The sequence below is a fragment of the Salvia splendens genome, chromosome 20 (assembly GCF_004379255.2).
Source record: "Salvia splendens isolate huo1 chromosome 20, SspV2, whole genome shotgun sequence".
In the NCBI taxonomy this organism is placed as follows: domain Eukaryota; kingdom Viridiplantae; phylum Streptophyta; class Magnoliopsida; order Lamiales; family Lamiaceae; genus Salvia; species Salvia splendens.
In genome coordinates, this window is record NC_056051.1 from 18,852,237 (window position 1) to 18,878,453 (window position 26,217).

At 36.3% G+C, this 26,217-nt stretch overlaps 1 protein-coding gene, 1 long non-coding RNA gene and 1 pseudogene across 2 annotated transcripts; 2 read left to right on the plus strand and 1 right to left on the minus strand.

Annotated features, from left to right (window-relative positions):
* Positions 1-1,362: 1,362 nt before the first annotated feature.
* Positions 1,363-2,607, plus strand: LOC121781290. Its single transcript, XR_006046172.1, has 2 exons — positions 1,363-1,762; positions 2,361-2,607. It is a non-coding gene; the product is annotated as an uncharacterized LOC121781290 (long non-coding RNA).
* A 534-nt stretch (positions 2,608-3,141) lies between these two features.
* Positions 3,142-5,156, minus strand: LOC121781811. The gene is made up of 2 exons (XM_042179508.1): positions 4,834-5,156; positions 3,142-3,486 (listed from the first exon to the last, which is right to left on the minus strand). Exons 1-2 carry the CDS (start codon positions 5,021-5,023, stop codon positions 3,278-3,280), a joined length of 399 nt encoding a protein of 132 aa, XP_042035442.1. The 5' UTR covers positions 5,024-5,156; the 3' UTR covers positions 3,142-3,277.
* Positions 5,157-9,041: 3,885 nt separating this feature from the next.
* Positions 9,042-24,600, plus strand: LOC121782403 (annotated as a pseudogene).
* Positions 24,601-26,217: the final 1,617 nt, after the last annotated feature.

The following is a 26,217-nucleotide window of genomic DNA, read 5'->3' on the forward strand; positions in this document are numbered from 1 at the left end:
ATATTAACGGAATTGTTAAGGGATGACCAATTGTAATCCGATTTGAAATGTACAGGACCAAAAATTTTAAAAAATAAAGTTTATGACCAAAATGATAAAATGGGCATATGTTCAGTACCAACTATGACATTTACTCTATATTTTTTCAATGAACAATACTCCATTATTTTTGTAGGAATAAATATAGTGTGTTTAGTGATCCAGGTTAGTGCATGTGAGGAGTGATGAGTGAGGACTGAGGAGATGAAGTATTTTCTTTTGTATTTTGGTAACTAGTTTTACCACCCGTGCTATGCACGGGCCATAAAACTTGTAATAAATTCTAAGATAAATGAACTTAAAAAAAAAGTAGATGATAAATATTGTATGATTATGCTTGCAGACAGAGAATTCGTTGTTTGTAAAAAAACACATTGTAAATATCAAGACAAATACATAAGTGTCTATTTCCAATGAACAAATAATTGTTATGAATTTGAAACGCAGATATGAGGGGAATAAATAAAATATAATACAGAATAAAGATGAGAAAATGATACATATATACATACATAATACGTAAGAGAATTGTAAAATAAGTTCATTAAAAAAATGCAATATTCATAAATAGGAACTTACGCAAACATAAAAAATCCAATAGTTCATAAGTTTTGAAAAACTTCATTATAAACAATATTAGCAGTAGAATCACCATTGCCTTCACCTTGTTCATCTTTACACACCAAAATCTTCAAACATTCACGACTTGTGACTCTTGATATAGCAACATACAGCTGTCCATGATTGAAAATAGGTTTTCTAAAAAACAATCCAACATGAGAGAGTGATTGACCCTGATTCTTGTTAATGGTCATTATGTAAATCTTCAAACAGCTGTCCATGATTGAAAATCTTCAAACATTCACGACTTGTGACTCTTGATAGAGCATTTTTTTCTCATTATTATTTGTTTTGATCATGTTTTTATTAATCTCTTTAATACTTCACAACATACTATAACTTTATTTTATTATTTTTTGTATAGTATTGTTAATACTTTTTTTAACTTGAAATAAATATAAAACTTAAAATAATACAACAAACTATACTAATTAATAATTATTATAAAATATTTTATCAATACGAACGTATATGTAATTCAATGGTCAAATACCATCAACTAAAAAAATTAGAATTATTCATTTTTAAATCTGTGAAATTACTTACTTTCAATTGACTCATCATCAGGGATTTCAATAATTAAAATTTACTCAAATTAGGAGATTCAAAAAATATAATTGGGCAATTAATTAACCTCAAATTAACTTGGCAATGCCTAAAAAGAGAAATCAGCCCAACTCTTTAATCGCAGCCCAATTTTATTCCCTAACCCTGCAGAAAAGCCTCCATCTTCCTCCCTTCTCTCTTTCTCTGCCTACACACCAGCCCACAGAATTCTCTCTCTCCTCCTCCTCCTCCTCCTCCTCCTCCTCAATTTTGTTCTGTGCGCCGCTCCTCTGCACTCACCTCTATCGCTAACCGACCATAGCCCAAACACCTTCCTTCCTCTACAAAAAAGAAAAGAACTCATGTTCATACTCAATCTCCCAACTTCAAAATTCCTGAAATAAAAGGCTAGATTCACTCTAAAAGTAGCAAAAGTTATCAAATTGGACGTTAATTAGAGATTGTAATTAGACGTTTCCTCTTCGAACAGCCTCGGCCTTTCATTTCATACGGTTCTGCTTCGCTGTTGCCCTCTCCGTCAGCCTTGGATGTCATGGTAAGTTTGGGTTGTGTTTTTCATCTTATTCTGATGAAAAAATTTATTTAATTTTCTTTTCAATAATTTCCTCAATTTCACTCCGCCTCTTCTCTCTCCCCTCTCTGCTACCGCCCTCACCGCATCGTATTCTCTCCCCGTTACCACCTCTCTGATGCCTCATATATCGCGCGGCCACGCTCACGGTCGTGCTGTCTCGCTGCCCCACCGTCCTCCATATTCGTTTTTTCTTTCACCCGCCTTGTATTGATTATGTTGAGTTTCTGATTTTTCTTTAGGAGTAGTACTGATTTCATTAGATCTAGACTTTTTCTCTCTTTTTTTTGATTTGTTCGCTTGAAATGGTATGCCTGCTCTCATTATTGATTATAATTTTAAATTAAATTATAATTAAATCATTTTAATTGTTGCAAGTTTTTTGCCTAATATTTCATTTTTTCTGATAGGATTGTCTTGTACACTTCCTACTTTTTGGACGGACTATAGTTCATTTTAATTTCCCTTCTTGAGCCATTTGTTTTTTCGAATACTGCACATTCCAGTTTTTTCAAATACTCACATTGCAGAATACTCAATATAGATCTACCTATATTTGCAGGCCTAAGGTATAGCGCATGGGCAGCGTTCTAAAGATTGCACTACAGCTGGATGACTAACATACTCCATTTTTATCACTTTCCCGCCAAAATGCTGCTAGGTGGCAGACCAAAAAACTCTCACTTTAGATATTGATAGATTGGTGCATTCACAAAAGGCAATGTTTGCTGAGATAGCCATTAGCTGGCTGCCAATAATATTATTCATGATAAATAAATAAGTTGGTTTTTTTTCATGTTATTGTTTAATCGAATATCCACCTCATTTTACTTATCGTTTGACTTACACTTTTGGCGCCAAACATTTTTCCCTGGCTATGATTGAAATTTTATCAAAATTGAAGCAATAAATTAAAAACGCTAAAAGTTCAAGGCTACACAAAAATAATTCAAGATCGATCTTATAAATTTAAATTTTGAAAGTTTAGATTATATAAAAACTATATCAAAGCTGAGACTACGAATTAAAAATGTTGAAAGATAATTAATCCTAAAATATTTTATAGTGGAGTAAAATTTGAGTATTGTGAGATTTACTTATATTCGCCCTGAATTCCATAGTTTGGATACATTTTATTCATGCTAGTAGGCATTTTGGTGCAGGTATGGAAGAATAAGAGAATCACAATAAATAAACAATTCATTAAAAAGTTAGTAAAAAAGTAGTAAAAAAATATGTATACCGTTGAAAAAAAACAGACTAATCTGATGATAGGTTGGAAGGGAACCAACAAGATGCTTACAGGTTATTTAAGCAAAAAGGCCATTTTCCCTCCTTAGCCATTCAATTTCTAAATTTTAAACGTAAATCAATGCTTTCAGGTTTCAGCTAATTACATCAAGTTCTCATCAACATACATCTTAATAACACACTGTCAAGTAAAGATAAAAACCAAAGGGAATCCAGCACATAACTAAATCAACTGGTTTGTTTCATTTTAAAAGCAGGATGGATAATCCGGTTGGAAGAGTCCAAGGCATCGATTCTGGCCATATATTCCTTCAACCTATTCAAGACGACAGGCATTGCTGAGGCATTACTTGAAATTTTCTGTTTTAGTAGTTGTAGCTTCTCAGCTTCGTCTGAATCTGCCATTACTGGAAGGCCCGCGGTATCTCTCATCAGACCTGCGCAAGCAAGAAAATCTTAGGAATGAAGAACAATGATGAAGAAAATTCTAATATTCAGATGAGGAAGACATAAGCCATAAAGCCGCATACACATGTAAAATGCTTTAGTTGACCCAGAATTTACCCATGGCATGTATGAGCAATATATCAACGGATGCAATTATGATCATATATTTTCAATGAAGATGTTGCAACAGGGCTCTCGAGATCAAGGATAATATTGACACACAAAACTCATGCTTACGGGACCAGAAAATTGCTATATACCGTAAGCTGATCAAAGGTGGAGAGCATCACCTACACTCCTATTGTGAATCTCATTTCAAATGCCATATATGTGACATTGACCAAAAATATGATGCAAAAGAGGGAACAGATAGGTCAGTTGGAACATCAACTGCAAATTTCATAATAATCTTCTATCTACAGCAAATAATTTATTACAATTGTGTTCTTGGAGATTATGTATTTAAACTCTCAAGAGAGCTAGTTCAAATAAGAGACCCGTGCATAGAATCTGCAGATGGTATATGCTTCTTGTGTCTCTTTTATGTAAAAGCAAAGAAGTTTATAAGAAGAGTGGGGGAGAACAGCCCAACCCTATGAAATCACGACACAAAAAGACAACGATGCTCTACTGAAGTAAAGAATACTTTACGAAAGAATTCTCTAATGCAAGAAATTAAATAACTCTGTAGACTTGTTCAACATCACCAGAGCTTACAAACAAATAAATCCGAAGCTGAAAAGAATTAAGCCTAAGACCAAGAGAAAAAGATAGCACAAAGGCCCTAGCCAGTAGCAATTTCTAACAGTTTCTGCAGCAAACAATTCGTTACAATTATGTTCTTGCATATTATACATTTAAATTCACTCCTAAAAAGAGCTACTTGAAATATTATAGAGGTTGCTATTAACAAGCTATTGTAAGAGAAATAGATTTAGCATTCTTCACAAATATATGATATATTATATTTAGTGGAGTGTGAATGTGAACGTGTTATTGTCTTCTTTACATTTCACCAGTAAACAATTGATGAATCAACATACTTTTGGTCACTGAAAATAATCAAAGAAAAATAAGACATAACAAAGTATTACAGAGAAAACTTCAATAACACCAAAACCTCTAAAACAACAGCCAGAATCAGTGTTATAGTCATTAAATCTTCAATAACACCAAATTAAAGTCTTTTTGCAGCAAAACAGAACTCATTAGTCTAATTGTTTTTAAATTTTCAGAAACAGAACTCCCACATCTAACATGAGCTTCTAAAAGCAAATGAAAACATTTGAATTAACTGATAGGAGTACTATATACGAAGAAATAATTCACGTCCAGACCTGGAAGAAGCAGCCTTTGCGATTCAAGGAGAGAAGAGATAGTGGAGCTAAGTTGTCCCGAAAGATTAGTTCGGTAGTCGAGTAATTTTTGAGCTATTTCCTCTAATTCTTCTTCTAGTTTCAACACTTCTTGTTCATCTGCGGCCAATTGGGGGACCGGGCCACCATCTCTTCCCGGTTGGGACGACATTAGGGTTTTGAGGGGGTCAAATCCGGTAGCTCGTGCGTGAATGTTTGCAGGCAGCTGCAGAGACAAATTTGGGGATTAGGGTTCAACAAGTTGAAAAGTTGAACAAATTGTTATTTTCCCGCCAAAAATACAATCTTTATCACAATTTCAGCCAATGTACGTACGTCTTGCTTCAAGTAGTTTATATACTCCGAGGAATTAGCCTTTACTCCATAAGGGCACCCGCAACGCTGTGCCGTTGCGGTTCCTATGCCGTTCCGGCGAAACGATTCCGCGGCGGCACGCGTTGCGCGCTTTGTTCCATCGCCATTCCGTGACCATGTCGTTCCTATGCCGTGCCGCGTTCCGTTCCGGAGGAACGCGGAACGAAACGTTCCGCCACGCGCCGAGGCGACGTGGCGGCCTCCCATTCGACGCGTGAAGCCCACTCGCTGCCCCGCGAGTGGGCTTCGTCCCGGTGACGCAATAATTCAATTTTTTTTTTAAAAAAATCGAATTTAATAAAAAAAAAAAAATTTGCAACGGTAATGTGACCGTTTTTTATATCCGTTTGTATTTTTTTATTTTTTATTTATTTATTTACTCTATAAATACTCCTATTTCATACTCATTTCAATCACAAACACGCATCTATTCCTCTCTATTTCCACCCCAATTTTCATCTCAAATCAACTCTGCTTTCCTTCTCCCAAATTTAATCAAACTAATAGATCTTTTTGAACAAATGCGTCAAATATTGCAACAATCACTTGAAGAAGATCGACGACGGGAGGCCGAAGAAGCCGCGCCGCCCCAACGACGCTCCCGTACGTACATCCATCGTAACCGGGAGGAAGCCGCTGCAAGGTTAGTACGCGACTACTTCTGCGATAACCCGGTTTGGGGAGATACGTACTTCCGTCGCCGTTTCCGCATGGGGAAACCTTTATTTCTCCACATCGCGAATACTTTGGCAGCCCAGGAAGAGTTTTTCCAGGAAGGGTACGACGCGGTCGGCCGTCCCAGCCACACGACGCTGCAGAAATGTACTGTAGCAATCCGCTAGCTTGCGACTGGACAAACGGCAGACATGTTCGACGAATACCTCCACATCGGAGACGGCACTGGGCGAATGTGCTTGCTCAAATTCTGCAAAGGCATCCGGGCAGCCTTCACCGACGAATTTCTCCGGAGGCCAAGCACGACCGATTGTCAGTTCCTGCTCGACCTTCACGAAACAGTGCACGGATTCCCCGGGATGCTCGGCAGCGTCGATTGCATGCACTGGCAATGGAAGAATTGCCCGGTGGCGTGGAAGGGGTCCTACACGAGCGGCCACAAAGGCACCCACCCAACCGTTATACTTGAGGCCGTTGCCGACTACCGCCTTTGGATCTGGCACGCGTACTTCGGGATCCCCGGGTCGAACAACGACGTAAACGTGCTCCACCAGTCCGACCTCTTGACCGAAGTTTTGGATGGTAAAGCGCCGGCCATCAACTTCGTCGCCAACAACCGGCTTTATAAAATGGGGTACTATCTCGCCGATGGCATCTACCCGAAGTGGCCTACCTTCGTGAAGACGTGCAGTGGGTCTGCGAACCCAAAGCAGGCTCTTTTTGCGCAGAAGCAGGAGGCTGCTCGCAAGGATGTGGAGAGGGCGTTCGGGGTTCTCCAAGCGCGCTTCAACATCATCAAAGCTCCGGCTCGTACGTGGTTCATGGAAAACATGGTCGACATCATGTATACGTGCATAATCTTGCACAACATGATTGTCCAAGACGAAGGACCCGAGGCGGGAAATTGGTTCGACGATGAATTCCCCGGAAGCTCAACCGCAAGTAGTCCGCCTCGAAGTGGAGTGCATCCGTCTATACAAGAACGATTATCTATTCGTGCAAGGACACGCGACTCTAGTGCCCACACCCAACTCCAACAGGATCTAATTGAGCACATTTGGGCAAATTTTGGCGGATGAAATTATTAAAATTGTGTACTTTTATTTTTTTAGGATTTTAATTGTGTGCTTTTTATTTTTTTAGGATTTTAATTGTGTGCTTTTTATTTTTCTAAAAGTTTAAATTTTTTTTAATGTTGTGTGTTTTTTAATAAAGTGTGTTTGTTTTTTAATAAAGTGTGTTTATTTAAATTGAATTTGGTTGGAAATAAAAAAATGAAATTGAATGAATAGTAATTTAAGGAACGGTTAAGGAACGGAGGGTTGCAGGTTTCGTTCCTTAGTTAAGGAATGGAGTAAAAAAGTACAGTGGGGCCCTCAAATAGTGGTTTAAGGAACGGTATAGGAACAGCGTTGTGGATGGCCTAAGTAGGAGTATTTTTCAACTTCCTAAAATGCGTCATTCAAGAAAGTAGGAGTAACATCAAACGGATTACTCCATAAGATCAAACACAAGATCAGTACGCGTTTTTAGAGTGTCCACAATAATTTGGCCAATCCAAGGCAAAGCTACAAAAAATCTAGTACAGTCCAATAGTGGACACGTCATAGCTACAAATCACATTTTTTTCAATTGTTGGTATATTTTAATTCAATTAGAATAAAAATTATAAGACTATAATAATTAGACAAAAAATGCATAAATTAATATGTAGTATTTATAAAAAAAACCGGAATAATCATAATAATAAAAGTTTCCGGCGTCGTGCGTGCAATAGGGGCCGTGGGCAGGGCCGCGGCGCCCCTCCATGAGTCGTGCCCTGGCCGACTAGTTGGCTCGCCCATGTCCAGCACACACCACCCCCCCCCCCCCGCGCTGTGGCTCTCCGTTTCCTCAGCTATAGGGACCTACGGCTCAGCCGCGTCCTCGGGCGGTGGTCGCGGCTCCTTATCGTGGATAGTCTAAGATGCAAAATGTTGGGTTACAAACCTATCCCACATCAGATAAGTGAGAGAAGTTGGAAGGTGTATATAATTCCTGTCCAACCCTAATTAGTTTGAGGCCTTTTGGGAGTGACCCAAAAACAAATCCGTGCGGGCTTGACCCAAAGCGGACAATATCAAACTAATGTTGCAGTCGACGATCCTAACAAGTGGTATCAGAGCCCAGGTGGCTATGGGTTGTGCCTGGATGAGCCCCGGTTAGGGTCGGGCCCTGAAGGACTCGGGTTAGAGCCGAGCCCAGGATGACCCAGGGGCCAGGGTTGGAACGACCCATGTTTGTGTCGACTGCGTTCCCGATGTGGTCTCGGTTTGAGTGGAGGTTTGTTGGGTTACAAACCTATCCCACATCGGATGAGTGAGGGAAGTTGGAAGGTGTATATAATTCCTGTCCAACCCCAATTAGTTTGAGGCCTTTTGGGAGTGACCCCAAAACAAATCCGTGCAGGCTTGACCCAAAACGAACAATATCAAACTAATATTGCAGTCGACGATCCTAACACAAAAGATATTCGCGAACATCAGCTAATTTATTTCAAATATACACTGTCTTCATCCCCCTTCATGAGATTTTTTCATTCACAGTGACTTGTTTCGAGCTTTTACACTAAGCACGTTTTGTTCTATATTTGTTATATCTAGTTTGTACATATTTCATCTTATTTCATTTGCATGTAGGTTCAACTGAGAGTTTGATCAAATTTAGAGTTTGTGTTTAGATTGTGAATTTAGCTATTGTTTAGCAATTTGGTTATGTTTTTTATTGCGATTCATTTATATAATGTTGAACGATATAGGATATATATCTGGCAAATTGTGTATTACCATAGAGGACGTCCAACTCTATAACTAAGGATAATACATAATTCGAAAGTGCCTAAAGTTGAAGTAATTAGAGAATAACATTCCCTGTGTCTTGCACGTTTAATAAGATAATGTAGGCTCTTTATTTTGAAATATGGACCATGATCAACTATGCCTTTCTTGTAATCGAAGCAAAATATATACTTTGAAAAAAAGCTATATTCTGCTTTAATTACTTAAACTAATCAAAAGGAAATATTCGTATATGTAGCTCTGATGTCCACGCATAATACTAACTTATTCATCAACAAACATATATCTGAATTGAGTGTGCATCTACTGAAGACGACGACCATCATTAACTCGCACTCAATTGGTGAGAAAATTTTAATGTTACTAATACAAAGCATATATCGTGTTTAATCAACAATATTTTAGGAATTCAATAATTATTTTTTTATTTGTTATATGTTATTCTGGTGGCTTATTACATTGTGAAGAAACAACAAAGTGGAGCTAATATTTTTTTGGAAGGGTAAATTAAATTAATTTTATCATTCTATATATGTATTTTATTCTGGATTCAGTTTTACAAATGTTTTATGGTGGGAATATTTTTCTGGATTCAGTTTTTAAAATGAAGACAATTAATTTTGTGTTATGAATTTGCTTTTACGTACATGTCTCCAATGTAAATAATTTTCTCTAGACAACCCATCCGTTTTTCAAATAGTATGATGATATCTCAAAAATAAAATAATATATTATATTTTGTAAAATGCATAATTTATAAGTATATTATGGCTGCCTCACTCTCTCACGTATAATAACATTAATAATTTACACGCAGTTGTAGATTTAGTCATCCACGTGTCTCGTACACAGAGAAGCATCTACATTGGTGACGAGTGGAGAGGACAGGTCAGCTTGCTTTGATATACTAATTGGAGAAGAATCCACACATGTTAAAGTGATTGCAGTGTCTTGTGTTGATTAGACAAATAATTAGCATGATTAACTGATAAATTGAACAATGAGGCACGAATTAAACACGAACACATTCCAATTCCAATCCATCCTTTTTCATGTTCCGTGTCCCTTAAGCAAAGATTAACAGTATGTCAATCAACTAAGCAAAGCACAAAATATGTAACTTTACTAGTAGGGAGGGAATAAGGTGATTAGAAACTAAATTCGAAAGTGATTACATTCACTTTAAAATTACTCAATTAAAATGGACTTGGTAAGTGATGGCTTTACATTTGTCACACTTTAACACATAGAAATAGAATAACGTGTGAAGAGAGGAAGAGGCATTGAAACGTGGTGCAATGCATGTAATGGCATATGTCTTTCAACACAAACATTAGGTGTTCCTGACCAAGACATTAAACCAACCGATCCACCTCACATGATTTATGGTCTTTTAAATTAATCAATGTTTATTCATCATAACACTCTTTTAAAGTTTTAATGCTATATTCCATCTGTCTTGTTAGTGTTGACTTATATTCTTTTTGTTTCATATATTACTTTCACTCTATTTTTTGTAATATAATTTTTTCAAAGATAAATAAGATTAGATGTTTTATTTTTAGCTATAAATAAAATAATTCAAGTAAATCTAGAACAAATCAAAATAAAATATGACTCATATACCTTGGGATAAACATTTTTTCTCTCACTTTCTTATATTTTTTTTATTCCAACTTTGTTATCTTTAGTACTTATATTTCATCTTATTAGTTACTATCTAATTTAAATCTCTCATATTTTATTCTCATTTCACTTGTCCCTTGATTTTTGTATAAAAAAACCCACACTTAGCTGACCTATCAGTTTATGAGTTTATAATTTATACGCATAAGAAATTAAATTGCTAGAGAACTGAAATTATTTCATCATAATTCATTTTTTTATTCCAAAGGAGTACTATGTGACATGATGTACTTATATGTACGGCTAAGATTCATTTTATTTCGTATTATTTCTTAGTAAAATTGCATAATTTGCAATTCAATAAGACGATGACACATATCATATGTTAGACATGCTTTTCAGTTTGCTCAGCAATATTTGTAACAAAAAAATTTGGCAATCTTTTTCTGGCAGTTTAATCTCCACTCTCAAGTATATCCATTTGGGAAGAATAAAAAGAAAACGAAAGAACAACTTTCAAAATTAGTTCGCCAGAAACTGCTTGCTAGGAGAAGTTTCGTTTCCACTATTCCTCTCCCTCCTGCCGCCAACTCTTCAACCTTACCAACTGCAAACCTATTTTCAGGTGATTTCGCTACGATCTAATGAAAATTATTCAAAATTTTATGAGTTGGTGAGTTAATCAATTCTAGTTAGTATTGCTAAATGCCAATACTACTGCTACTGCAGCAGCAGTAGCAGTATCTAATTTGAATCAACTTAGGAGAATGTCGCCAAGGTTGCGATGGCATTCAATTGTTTGTTTCTCTATGTAGAGTTAATGTGATTTGAGATAAATAGCGGTAGCATTTCTCCTACGACAGATTAATGAAGGACGAATTGCAAGGCTCGCCGTACCGGCGCCACCGCAACGACCCCGAAGCCGGCAGCAGCAGCCGCTATGAGTACGACGACGACGACGCGGGGTCTCCTTTCTATATTGTGCGCACAAAACGTGCTCCAATCGACAAATTGCGTCGCTGGCGGGTAAGTTGATGATCACATTCGCGCGTTTAAACATCTGGAACTTGCTAAGAGTGAAGAAGATTTCTAAATAATCATGAATTAGTATTCCTGTATTCAAATCTGTGCAACTGATTTACCTCGCTTTGCTTTCCAGCAAGCCGCTCTGGTACTGAATGCATCTCGGAGATTTCGATATACGTTGGATTTGAAGAAAGAAGAGGAGAGGAAGGAATTGATTGCTAAGATTAGGATGCATGCTCAAGTCGTTAGGGTACTTATATTTCTTATTCGCATCTGAATTTTCTGCCTATTGTCATTCACTAATCAATAATTTGTTGAATAGGCTGCTGTTCTTTTCCAAGAAGCTGGTACAGGACTGAATGGTAATTTCTCTTTGATGTTATCGTTTCTATTATGAAGCTCTAATAGCCTGCTTCGAGGTGCTAGCTCGCCTCATTTGGCGTTTTAAGTTTCTCACGACTGTTTTCTTTGGTTGCATTTTGCTTAAGACTGTAAAGACAGTTTTCCATTCCATCTGTTCTTGATCATTTCATTTTTGTATTTTTAGTATCAAGTTCTGCAAAGTTACCATCAAGTCCAACTCCAGTGGGTGAATTTGGTATTAGCTCAGAGGAACTGGTTGCTATGTCCAGGGAGCATGATCTCTCATTTCTGCAGCGAAGTGGAGGGGCAAGTTCACTGTCATAGCATCTAATATATAGCTTCTTATCTGCCTGACTTTCATTACTTATATATGTATCCTCTATAAACTTAATTTAATCCATGTATATCCTACATTAGGTTAAAGGTGTGGCTGAGAAGTTAAAGTGCAATGTGGAGAAAGGTATCACTGCTGATGAGGCTGACCTTATAGAGCGAAAGAAAGCTTTTGGATCAAACACATATCCTCGAAAAAAGGACGAAGTTTCTGGGTGAGCATTGATTAATTCCAGCATTTCTGTATCATGTATATGGTAAAGATTAGTTCATTGGCCTCGTAGGAAGTTTTTGTAATATATTTTACCATACACCATACAGATGTTTGTCTGGGAAGCTTGTCGAGATACAACGCTCATCATTTTGATGGTTGCTGCAGCTGCTTCGCTAGCACTAGGCATAAAGACTGAGGTATGGTCATGGGGAGCATAACTTGTACATGGTTTCTAAGAGTGTAAGGCTTAGTTTGACCTGAGTTTTCAACTTTGGATCACGTTAAATATTCCGTGTCATATATAATCGGAGTATTAAATCTGTAGCTAATTGTAAAAGTCTTTGGTCAAGAATTCGGGTAAAAACTTTCAGTGTTTAAAACAGTCGTTTTATAACTATGTTGTGAATAAATATAAACATGAAAGTTAGTAAAAAATTATTACATTACGAATTAAAAGTTTGCATGCCAACGAAACTAGAGTTCACCTGAACAAAAGATTAATGAAAGCATACCAAGTACAGATTAGAGAACCCAAAAGATGTAACAAAGTGTAGCACATTTTCTTCTACGTACATTTACCTGGTATGTATGGAGTTCCTGGAACTATGGTTAATTGTTAGCTTGGTAGCTGTAAACATTATTAATCCCTGTAAGCTTTATTCAATAACATGAACACAAAGTAATGCTTTTGATATGGATGTAGTTTTCATGCTCCTGGAATTTATACTTGTATATTCAATCTTGCAATTTGTACTTTGTAGGGTATAAAAGAAGGTTGGTATGATGGAGGGAGCATTGCCATGGCTGTCCTCATAGTCATCATATTTACTGGTATCGCCAACTAACTTGTTGATTGAATATTTCATTTAAGTGCATGGTCTGAATGTGCTATGCTTTACGAATAATCTAAATGCAGATAAGAGAACAATTTTTGTTCATTTGAATTTTCTGTTCAAAAGTGAGTACAAGAAGTTACTCCATAACATAAAGTTAATAAATTTATGAGATCCAATGGTGAATAAAATCTTGATTCCAAGAGAACTGGGATTATATTTGAACAAGAAAGAGTAAAAGAACACAAATGAACTGAATGGATTTTATTGCTAGTTTACAATGTTAGCTAACAAGTTAAAAAATTGGTTTGATTGTCAACTGTCATGATGTCTACTACTATATTTTATTGAAGTTTCTTCTGAGTTCAACGTTTGAGTGATGAAAATGGGTTTTCAGTAGATGATTGACAATTTCTGTTTAATGTCTTTAATGCTAGTGACTTTAAGATGTTCATAATTGTTTCAGCCGTAAGCGACTACAAGCAGTCTCTACAGTTTCAAAACTTGAATGAGGAGAAACAAAACATTCAAATGGAGGTATGTACAATGAAGTAGGTCATACATGTATTCCTTTGTTTTTCTTCTTACATTTTCTGGTAACCGTTTGCAGGTAGTCAGGGGTGGGCGCAGAATTAAGGTTTCAATATTTGATATAGTGGTTGGCGATGTTGTGCCTCTCAAAATTGGTGATCAGGTAGTAAAACACTTCAAACACTCTTCTTTCTTACTCCTCACCTTAAAAGGATAAAATATAGTAGTAGTATCCTCACCTTAAAAGGATAAAATATAGTAGTAGTATCCTCACCTTAATAGGATAAAATATAGTAGTATTATATTTCCTTTTTCAGTTTATTGTTCGATAGAGATGATCACATACTTTTTTTCTTTTGGTCAAATTTGGCAAGCCTATCAGTTGCATAGGAAGAAGGATTTGGTTGCATATTGACAACTGAATCATTGGTTGAAACTAGAAATAGAAATTCATAGTAGGCTGGTTGAATGACAAGTCTCACTTTGCTCATAGTAGGCAGAAAAATGCCTTGGATCCGATTGGATACATTTCATTCTGCAGCCATTTTAGTAGAGTTATATAATTGCTTCCTTCATATTGTGTTCCTGGATCTTTTCCTCTACCAGTTTTTCAAACGTAAAAGCTACTGAGATGCATTTCGATGACAATTCTTGAATCTACAAGAATGTTCAGGAACTCTTCACTATAACCTATGCTTTTATGCATACAGGTTCCAGCTGATGGACTAGTCATCTCTGGCCACTCCCTCTCAATTGATGAATCCAGTATGACTGGGGAAAGTAAAATTGTGAGTTCCTTACATCAACAACTGTAATTGCTGGTCGCTGCTGTGTTCATATTCTAATGCATTAAATGTGGAATTAGGTACACAAGGACCCAACTAGATCACCTTTTCTTATGTCAGGATGCAAGGTTGCTGATGGGTATGGTAGCATGCTGGTAATATTACTTTCATCACCTTCAGTTCTAATTAGGAATTTTCGCTGTTGAATCCATAAGATTAAGATAATGTGTGAAGTCAATATTATTGTTGCATAGTAATTGCAACCATTGGTTACATATTTGTGCATTGGTATAACTATATTATAAATCCTGGATAGTGATAAAATAATTTGTTTGTTATATTTGTCTTTTCCTTTGGGGTATTTTTGTGCGTATTTTCTTGTGACATATTATTTGATGATTTGATGGATTGTGTATTTGGCTTCCATTATTTGGTGAATGTATACATAGCAATAATTATAATTATATAGGCAAAGTGTCGTACAACTAATCCTGTGCTTACATTGTTTCTAACATATATTCTTATTGCTAAACACATACTCGTTTGTTTGAAATTCTTTTTTCTAACAGCATTCCTATATATTGCAACTTGTATTGATTGGCAATCATAAAATGGTTACTAAGTAATGCATAGAGACATAGGAGCCGTACTCTCTAGACTGTAATAATGAACTATTCTTCACATTATGACTATGTGCATACACTCTTTTATGTCAGCTGTTTTTCTACTTATCTCCCAGGTAACAAGCGTGGGCATAAACACAGAGTGGGGTTTACTTATGGCGAACATATCAGAGGATAATGGTGAAGAAACACCATTGCAGGTTAATTTTTGTTGGGATCTTTGAAACCTTCACTCAAATGCCTAATGGTCATATTATGACACCAAGGGTTACTTGTTACTTCTCTAGGTACGACTAAATGGGGTTGCCACATTTATTGGAATGGTTGGACTTGCAGTGGCTGCAGCAGTTCTTATAATCCTTGTGGTCAGGTAGTTATGTTACTGAAGAGGTGTCAGAGTTGGGGTTTTTTATAAAAATTGCTTGCTCTCGTTATGTGTTGAATAGGTCTAGAGTATATTAACCTTTTATGAACTGCTAGATTTTTTACTGGGAACACGAAAGACCCCGATGGCACAGTACAATTTATAGCTGGGAAAACAAAAGTTGGCGATGCAGTCGATGGATTTATCAAAATTTTCACTGTTGCAGTAAGTAGACAGCTAATTATTATTTGAAGTAGTCACAGGACAGCTTATGCTTATCTTTGGATACCTCAACTCACTAATCTCGACTTGACTCTAGGTGACCATTGTTGTTGTTGCTGTACCAGAAGGTCTTCCATTGGCTGTTACCCTGACGTGAGTATATCATATTATGTATTATCTTGTGGGTCCTGTGCTTATGATTATGCAGATTTGTCTTGGCAGAAATCTTACAGAATAACTAGTTCTCTGTAACTCACGTCATCCCTAATAAAATGTCATTATATTTGACTGAAAGTATTGTTCGGATCATATAATTCGACATCCCTAATAAAATGTCTTTATATTTGACTGAAAGTATTGTTCCGATCATATAATTCGACTTACCTTTTCTTTGGCGCTAATACGCTATTCATTGTAACACAACAACTTTTCTGGTGCTTCCTTGAATCCTTTGACACAGCACTACATATAAGCAATTGTTACTACACACTCAACTGTTTTCTAACCCTTGACTTCTTTGATTTACATTTTCCTTGCAGGCTTGCTTATTCCATGAAAAAAATGATGGCTGATAAGGCATTGGTATGCATAGTTTGGTTACTTTATCTAAATTTTTTCATTGTTATGCAGAGCCACACTAACAATTATACTGCAGGTTAGGAGGCTATCAGCCTGTGAAACAATGGGCTCCGCCACCACCATTTGCAGTGACAAAACTGGGACTTTAACACTGAACCAGGTGCTTTTCTGCCCGCTTTCTATGCTTCTGCCTTTTCTGTTGTAGCCTGTAGGTCTCTAGTGTTGAGTTAGTTGCTCTAGCTTTATAGTCGCAAATATGTTGCATAACTTTATTTGATTCGTAAAGTTGCTTACTTATCTTTGTTATTCTATTTTCAGATGACGGTAGTTCAGGCCTATGTTTGTGGGAAAAAAACCGACTCACCTGACAACAAGTCTATACTTCCTCCGAGGATGATCTCTTTGCTTATTGAGGGCATTGCCCAAAATACGACCGGAAGTGTCTTCTTAACTGAGGTAATTCTTTACAGAGTAATGGACATGCGTATGATTGCTTATACTTTTACAGTTGGGAGATTCTGGTGAGGAGATCCAAAAGGAATTAAAATTGAACACTAACATAATATTATTGATTAAAAGGAATTATAACTGAATGCGAATGATTACAAACTATGACTGATCTTCCTAAGCGCTCAAGCACAATTCCAAACTAAAGAAATAATCCGGAATCCTTGATGAGTCCTTGTAAGGCGAATAGCTCCTTTTATTCTATGAGTGTCTATGAAGAAGACCCCTAATCTGATGAGACCTATGGAGCCTGCGAAAGAGCCCATAACCCATTACAACGTTACTGAAAGAACCTGTTAGTATGCCTTGAATCTGTATAGTTTGCCGCTAGCCGAACGGGTTCTAATTGTTATATTGGGCCTAGCCCGTCATCTGTGTGCCTATTTATATAGAAGTAGGGCGCATAACTCTGTAATCCGAAAAAACAATCGGAATACAATATGTTCTCCGTTTTCTGCCCGTGGACGTAGCCAACACAACGTTGGTGAACCATGTAAATTTTGTGTCTCTTTACGTTTCTATTTGTCTCGAATACACAATTGCTCTATTCTGTCACAACATAACCAACTCGAACAAAAGGAAAATAACTAAATTAACAAAAATAATTTATAGTCAGGCACAACTATTTTTGTGCTTTCCCCTTTCTGGCAGTAACTTGTGATTCCTCAACATCGTTTTCCTCAAAACAGAAATTTTGAACTGACCAAGTAACTCTGACCCCTCAACCCTCCTGGTCTCATTCTCAACTGATGTAAAACGGCTGCATAGTGCATATGACCAGCTCCTGGTTTTTCCTTTGGATTGTGGACAATCTCCTCTGACACTATTACTAATTAGGATCGGTCACACGACTATTTTGTGAATTTAGCCCGAACAAGATTGTTCCTGGTCAGTGGTCATTAACTTCAGATAAGAAAGATGAAAATATCAGATGCAACCAGGAGTGAATAGGAAGTTGCAGCTAACTCTTACATGTTCCAGAATGTTGAACATACCACAGACTGTAGCTGCGAGCTTTGTTACAAGCCTACAAGTGCGAACTGCTCAAGTGCCCATCGACAACTGCAAAAGCGTCGAAGAGACAATAGAATTTAGCCGATAACTGAATGACAATGATAACAAGCGTCAAGCAGTGAGAGGCCTACGAAACACGAGAAAGGAGCCCATAGCATGGAGAGATCCTAGAATTTAGAGTGTGCACAACTGCTTAAGTGCCAATGGGATAGATCCTAGAATAGGACTCCTAATATGACTAGGCCTATGAGGCCTGAGAAAGGAGCCATAGCCCTAGCTAACATAACTAAATCAACTAACTTGTCTAAATGGACAATAACTATATTAACTTTACAAACTAAGACTTAGGTGAAGGTATGTGTGCTTGCTCCCTTCTGGTATGCATGTAAGGCATTAACAAGCAGTACCGACATGTTGGAGTTTAGGAGAACTTTAACACAAAATAAAATGAAATATGAATTTTGAAGGAATGAACAATATAGAAGTAACAATGAGAGTGAAATATTTTTCCCAGAGATGATCCGAAGAAAGAACTTTCGATAAAGAAATATATCCTAATCAGTTCTTCTTGTTAGGAGAGAGAAACCCTTTCCTATCCTAGGTCAAAGTACTGCCCAAAGTACTAAGTATTTGAAGTTTTTACGTTTATCTGCCTAAGGACGGATTAGCCAGATAGTATTATGTTATACCAATGTTCATGTTTATGAATGAAGCATGACTTATCTGTTACTGTTTTTCAATAGGGTGGAGCTATGGAAATTTCTGGATCACCAACAGAAAAGGCTATTCTGCAATGGGCAGTAAATGTAGTGCGACTGTTCTGTTTCGTTTCATTTTTAGTGTTTGTTTTCATCTGAGTGTGCGCATGCTTTCTTGTTGTTGGTTGTAATCTCTCTTCCTCTTGTTTATTGATTTGTTCATAGCTTGGAATGGATTTTGGTGCCTCTCGATCAGATTCTTCCATAATTCATGCTTTCCCATTTAACTCAGAGAAAAAACGAGGCGGTGTTGCTCTGAAACTGGTACACAGTATTATGTTTGGACTTTAGATGGCTTACTTTTTCCATGTCTTTATCTGGTTCAACTTGCTCATTGAGAAAACATTTCCTCGATCCTTGACGTCATGTCATTCTTTATACACACATTCTTTCCTAGCCAACCAATTTATAGCTGTTTTGAATTATTGGCAGTCAAATTCCGAGATTCGCATTCACTGGAAAGGTGCTGCAGAAATAGTCCTTGCATCTTGTACCCACTTCATTGATGCAGATGATAATGCAGTCGAGATGGATGAAGAGAAGGTCTGCTCCATTGATAGTTGTTTTTCTATTATGTTCTGATTAGTAAAGTTCTTTCAGGCACATAAAACTGATGAAGTTATTGTGCTTAAATCTTGATCTTAAATCTTAATGGGTTATTCATTTGTTTTTATGTTTTTAGCACCAGTAAAATCTTAACATTTGAATATTTGATATATATTCCTGCAGCTATCGCTTTTCAGAGAAGCAATAGAAGATATGGCTAAAGAAAGTTTGCGATGTGTAGCTATTGCCTACAGAACGTGTGGAATGGATGAGGTTCCAACTACTGAGGAGAAACTGGAAAATTGGCAGCTACCTGAAGGAAACCTAATCTTACTTGCTATCGTTGGGATCAAGGTGTTTTTCTAAATCTAATGATCAGCATTGGGTTTGTCAGTTCGTCAATTCACATCTGCATTATAATCTGAAAATTTTCTTACATAAATAAAATAGACACGAACCAGCATCCCTAACCAATGCATATAAAGTTTAAATAATAATTTTCAACTGGTGTTTATGTGCATATGTGTCATAGCTAGAAATCTTAAATAAAAAACTTATTACTTATTCTGCATTCACTAATGGTGTTCTTTGAGACGGTGAGCCCCTATCAGCCCAACAAGCTGGCATCTGAAAGACATTTGGCAAAAATAGTCAGCGTCTTCCAATCACTTTTTTTGGTTGCTTGTGAAGTATCTGTGGGAAGCTTAATCAATGTGCAACAGTATCACAATAAGGAACTAACAACTCTAGTATGAGTTTAATCAGTTAAATTTTATCGATTGACTGAAAATATTTTGAGATTTTCTGCTTAAGAGTTGGTTGTTATCTGCAGACTGCAGAGTACTGGAGGTATATTTGTATCATGACTAGATGATTTTAATCATTTCAGTACAGCTTACCAAATTGATTGAGTAATCATTTGGGTACAGCTTAATAAATTGATTGGGTGATGCATTTTCACTAATTCAACATGTTGGAAAGACAAGGGATGGCATTAGCAGGACTCTGTTTCTCGCCATCTATGTCCTTTATTACTTGACTCTGAAGAGAAGTGGTTCTTCAACTTTTTGGTTCATTGGTTCATTTGTTTCCCACTTTCAACCACCTCCCATGTGGTTAACCCGGACAGTCAGTTTCCCGTCTCTGGCATCTTACTTGTTGTGATATAAATTACTCCGTGTTTCTCATACTTATGGTAAATACCTTTTCTATACATCTGTTTTAATTAAAATATTGTTCTTCATGGTGTTTATATTGCAGGATCCTTGTCGGCCAGGGGTACGAGATGCAGTTCAACTATGTGTTAATGCTGGTGTCAAGGTGTGTACATTCATCACTTACACACATGTAAAGTAATGTGTGTTCCTCGGAGTGTTTCTTTGGCTAGTTCGTTTTACACACGTCTTACAATTTCTGGGTCTTGGAGCCTGTCCTAACTTTTCCCTTTCTTTATACTGGAAATGGATTTAAAAGGAGCCTCTGGGGTTTTGATCATTTGATTTTTTCATGGATTCAAACTTGAAATATATTTATAGCTCTGAAACTGACCATACTAATCTACGATGCAAATATTTAATCCAGCATTCAACTTGAGCAATCTGCTTTTTACATTATGCCACATTGTTTGGTTTCAAGTGATCACCTTACCGAAGTGCTTCTAGAGATTTTTTTCTATATTTTTGTCACTTAGTATATTTGAATATGGTTGGTGTTGGGAATACTTTTGAGTTGATTAGTATTAGTTCCAAAGAACTTGTGCTTAATTTGTTTAGAACTTGTAATCTAAACGGCACACTAGAGCTGTGGGAACATTTCCCAACCAGATGACATATTGAAATGGGGACTTCCCTATGTAAACTGGGGTTCATTGCTATATAACTCGTATAGTTTCTGTTTGATTTATTCCCTGCAGGGAACCATGTATGCATAAACTTGTATTTTAAACTATTGCTATCATGTTGGTTATGTTCATGTGAGATGACTGGTTTATTTTCTAGGTACGGATGGTCACTGGGGACAATCTTCAAACAGCTAGAGCAATAGCCTTAGAGTGTGGGATATTAGGTTCAAATGCAGATGCTACAGAGCCCAATCTAATTGAAGGAAAGACATTTCGTAACATGACCGAGTCACAAAGATTAGAAGTGGCGGACAGGATTTCGGTAAGTGCTGAGAGTTATAGTGCTGCTAGGAGATATGCCTATTTGTGCTCTCTGTATAAGAGGAGAAGGGAAGTACCATTTACAATTCTCGCTTATAGGTAATGGGAAGGTCATCACCCAATGACAAACTCTTGCTTGTGCAAGCATTGAGGAGGAAGGAACATGTTGTTGCTGTGACTGGAGATGGCACTAATGACGCTCCTGCACTTCATGAGGTTAGCATTTTCATCTGTTCTACCATTTTGGAGTCTCCTTTAAAATAGACGAGGATCTCAGAAATGGGACATTCTTTTGTTAGTTGAACTATTCTTTATCAACCTTAAGTTTTTTTTTCTATTTGTTTCAGTTCATTAAGAAGATTAATCAGCAATCATTAGAACCATATGATTCTCTTTTCTTTTTTTTACTATTGATATTAAGAAAAGAATTTGGGAAAAGATAACTGATCATTTCCTTCATTGGTAGAAATCAAATTGAAAATTTCTCATGGATAATCATTTGTATTTAGGATTACAGGCTTGGTTACTTGTAGGATTTGTGTTTTTTCTTGTTCTTTTACTTTTATGGACTCCATTTCATGCTTTCGATTCTGTCTCGGTGTAGGCTGATATTGGTCTAGCAATGGGTATTCAAGGCACAGAAGTCGCAAAAGAAAGTTCAGATATCATCATACTGGATGATAATTTTGCATCTGTAGTAAAGGTTGGTTTTTAGCGTCACAAGAACGCTGATGCATTGTGTTGTCTGGATTTGACACTCAGATTCATCCCTTGAGGTTTCTAATTTCAAATCATTTCCAATTAACTGCGTTGGAGCAGAAAATGTTATATCTACCTCAGACAAATTTCTCTGTTATGATTTTTCTAGCTGCTCTCTCTTGAAATTTCAACCTTTAAACAAAATGATAAATTGTTAGTATCAAATATTATGTCACAATGTTGGTACTTCAGCTGGTAAAGTAATTGCAGGTTGTCCGATGGGGTAGATCTGTGTACGCCAATATCCAGAAATTCATACAATTTCAACTTACAGTTAATGTTGCAGCTCTGGTAATCAATGTTGCGGCTGCAGTTTCCTCTGGAAATGTTCCACTCAATGCAGTACAGGTGCAATATTCTCTTCAACTGTATCTTCTATGCATGTCTTTTCCCTGTTCGAGCCCATCTGCTTATTAGTATATTATTCCAGCTACTATGGGTAAATCTTATTATGGATACACTAGGAGCCCTTGCACTTGCCACGGAACCACCTACAGATCACCTCATGGGAAGACCTCCTGTTGGAAGAAGGTTAGACTTATGTGTATTTGAAATAAAGAAACTAATGGTGTCATTATGTTCTTCTCTTAGTGTAATACGCCCACTAATCATATGTAATACGAGTAGTAACTTTATGGTACGATCTAACTGTGGATGTCTTGCTAGCGGGGCTCATAGCTGTCTCACAGCTTCCTCCCCTGGTTTCGCTTTAAGCCATCCGTGATATGATTAAACTTGGCTTAAATGTATTTTTTTGGTCTTTTGCTCTATCATGACAACTTGAAAGTTAGTCTCTGAAGCATTGGAAATTTGCAAATTTGTCTTTCTTTTGTTCCTTATCCTCCATGATTGATCCATAACATCAGTATATATCTTGTCTATTGCTCTTATTACCAAGCTAAGGGATTCTAGAAGATCAGTTATATTCATAATATATTCGTCAAGTCTAACTTGTAATATCTATAGATGTGAAATTGTGAATTAGTTGTTATTTACTTCAACATCACTATATTCAGAAGATAGTTGATTTTGTGAAGTCACTGATCAAGGCCTTTATACAGGGAACCTCTTATAACAAATATCATGTGGAGGAATTTGTTAATACAGGTAAGATATTACTTCATTTCAGCATCTCAGTCGCACTTCAATGTGTCAAAACAGGGACTAATCATTTTCTGATTATTGTTTTTTGCATGATTTTAGGCTTTGTATCAAGTAACTGTTCTGTTGGTCCTCAATTTCCGTGGAAAGAGCATTCTGAATCTGAAGAATGATACGAGTGATCACGCTTTCAAAGTGAAGAATACATTGATATTCAATTCATTTGTCTTTTGCCAGGTGAGGTTTCTTCTATATAAGGATAGATGAAGTAAGTAAATTTATATATTCCATGATGGGATTTGAGTGTAAAAACAATAAAAGGGGGCACTTGGATTTGGTTCTTTGCAACTCACTCACCACACAGGCTAGGTTGGCTTACATTACTTGATTTCTGGAGAGTGTCCTCTGATTTTTTTACGCTGATTGGTATATCTATCGACCAGCTTATGCACACTTAGATGGTTCTCAAATTCAACTGGTAGTATCATATCTTTACAGTGGGTTTTATTTACAGAACAAACTGTAGGCAACTACAAATAAGATATATGTCGAACAAATAATATATTATGTTTTTGTCAACTTCAGTACTTTTGTAAAGAATCTATATGCCTATGTGTGTCTTGCAACTGATTTCTACTTCAAATGTCTTTAATAGATCTTTAATGAATTTAATGCTCGAAAGCCGGATGAAATCAATGTATGGAAAGGAGTAACAAAGAACATCCTCTTCATGGGGATAGTTGGCATTGAAGTGGTGCTTCAGGTACTTGTGTTTTCTAATTGACGATAGAAACTGGTGTAGTTATGAAGGCTTGACATCTGTATTCACTCTATGCATCTCCAGGTTATGATTATCTTTTTTCTTGGAAAGTTTACTTCAACTGTTCGTCTCAGTTGGAAATTGTGGCTTGTTTCTCTTACCATTGGTTTTATCAGGTTAGTTTAAGCAGTATTTTAGATGGTGGTTGAGCTTTCTACTGTGTTACTACGATATGGCATTGTCGTCACCTCTAAGATCTGATAACTGTATTATCAATTTTGCCTTTTTTTCCTACTAGTTGGCCTCTTGCTATGGTTGGAAAATTAGTCCCTGTTCCAGAGAGAAATTTCAGCGAATACTTCAAAAAGAGAAGTAGCAAGAAAAAGCGCTTTAACGGTACGTATGGCCGAGCTTACTCTGAGTACCCCCTCCCAAGTGTGGCTGAGAAATGTTTTACAGTTGGAATGACCAATTATTTGAACTTGATCAACATCTTCTTCTCTTTCAGATAAAGAAGGTGAAGGTTATGCAGAATAGAGAGACATATTTGTATAATTGTATGTATACAAAACTGGAAGTGGAACTAACTTTGGCTTGACTAGACCGACTATGACGATCTAATACGAGTATTTACTGTTTATTCATGTTTGTTTTAGTTAGTGAGACACACAGCATTGTGTAAATTGGAAATTTGTTTGTTCGATCAGCTTTGTATTTTAATTTATGGTTGTATCAATATTGGCTTTCGTTGCTTTCATCGTTTACTTTAAGCCTTTTTTTATATCGCTTCGACTTGAGTAAACATTTCTGTAGTTTATTTCAATTCAATAGGCAAAATGTTGGTGTGTAGCTAATGTTTAAATTAGTGACAAGGTCCATAAAAAGCACGAGATTTGATCTTAGGGTCAGAGTAGTTCCTAACTCTTGACTTGACTTGATTTGGTTGAGTTAATGTGGGATTCATTATAAAATAATAAAAGTAGTAAGTGATGCGAGTGTCAAATAATGTAAGAGGGAAAAGACCATATAGGTAAAAAGCATGCAGTTATTTAAGGTAAATTCATTCCACCTAAAAGCAACCAATTGATTCTCTCACATCTGAAAATTTCCACCCAAAAGAAACCAATGTTGAACTTAAATCTAAGAATTCTCCCACATGTTTGAAATCGATCTTCATTTTATGATTTATGTGGGCCGGGCCTAGGTTGTGTCTTATGGGTTTGGACATGGGTCCAGTCACTCAATTTTAAAGAGAAGAGACTTAATTAGAAGTGGAGTATTAGGCCTTGACATTGCCCTACCCAATTCATTGTAAGGACTTTCCATATTCATTGTAAGGACTTTTCCTAACCAATTCTCATCTGTTTTCATCATTATTTGCATAATTATTTGAAGTTTGCTTTCTCGATTATAAAATACGCACATTACCAACAAAAACAAAGATAAGAAACTATAAATTCAACTATTGGTACACTCAACTGTAATAATTATTGATTAAATAAAATTAAATACAAATATCAACTATAAACCTATTCGATAAACAAATCTAAAAAATCAAACCAGGACATAAGAAAGTGAAATGAAACTAAAGTTGATAATTTTGATTCAAGAATAGGGAGCGATCGAGACACCACAAAATAATTAGAGAATCACAAATGGGGCTGGTTTGTCCAATAAAATCAAACCATGTCAGATTTGATAGTCTAATCGAACTAACTGGACGATTAATTCGATTTTTGGACAAAGTCTTTTGGCTTTGAATCTCTAAAAACTAAAAATTAATGATCATTATTAATAATCAAATAGTATTAATAATTTAATGCCATATATGGAATCTAATTTACTTTTTTTGAGTTAATGGAATTTAAATAACAACAACATAGATCAACAATTTCATCTCCCTCAGCTATGCTATGATTTAATTCCACGGGTCATGACTGCAAAAATCAACATGCGTAACTAGCTAATTTAATGTGGCTGCAATGTTTGTCGATTTTTGGCCGATTTTATTTTATTCAACACGTCTAATTAATGATTTGAAGAGGTAATGAAAATATTTGATGGTGATGCGTTTAAATTCACATTGGAGGTTGCTCATATAGACCATGTTTATCAGCAACCCCCAACCCAACTCAACCATTCATTTTTTCAATATTTAATTCATTTCTATCTCCTCCACATCATCTTCCACATCATTAATATTCATCCAACCCAACCACACACATTTTCATGGTTTATCAATGACCACCCAATCACACTATTATATATTTATTTTATATTTTTTTAATACTATTATTATTACATGAAATAATTATTATTGTAAATTTATCGAAAAACGTAATAAATGACAAACTAAAAATTATAAAAACAAACA

Excerpts from the sequence above, each read along its gene's own strand:
- LOC121781811 (XM_042179508.1), bottom strand. The coding sequence starts at position 5,023 with ATGTCGTCCCAACCGGGAAGAGATGGTGGCCCGGTCCCCCAATTGGCC. Across the intron at positions 3,487-4,833 it reads GCAAAGGCTGCTTCTTCCAG|GTCTGATGAGAGATACCGCG; the intron begins GTCTGGACGTGA and ends TTGCTTGCGCAG.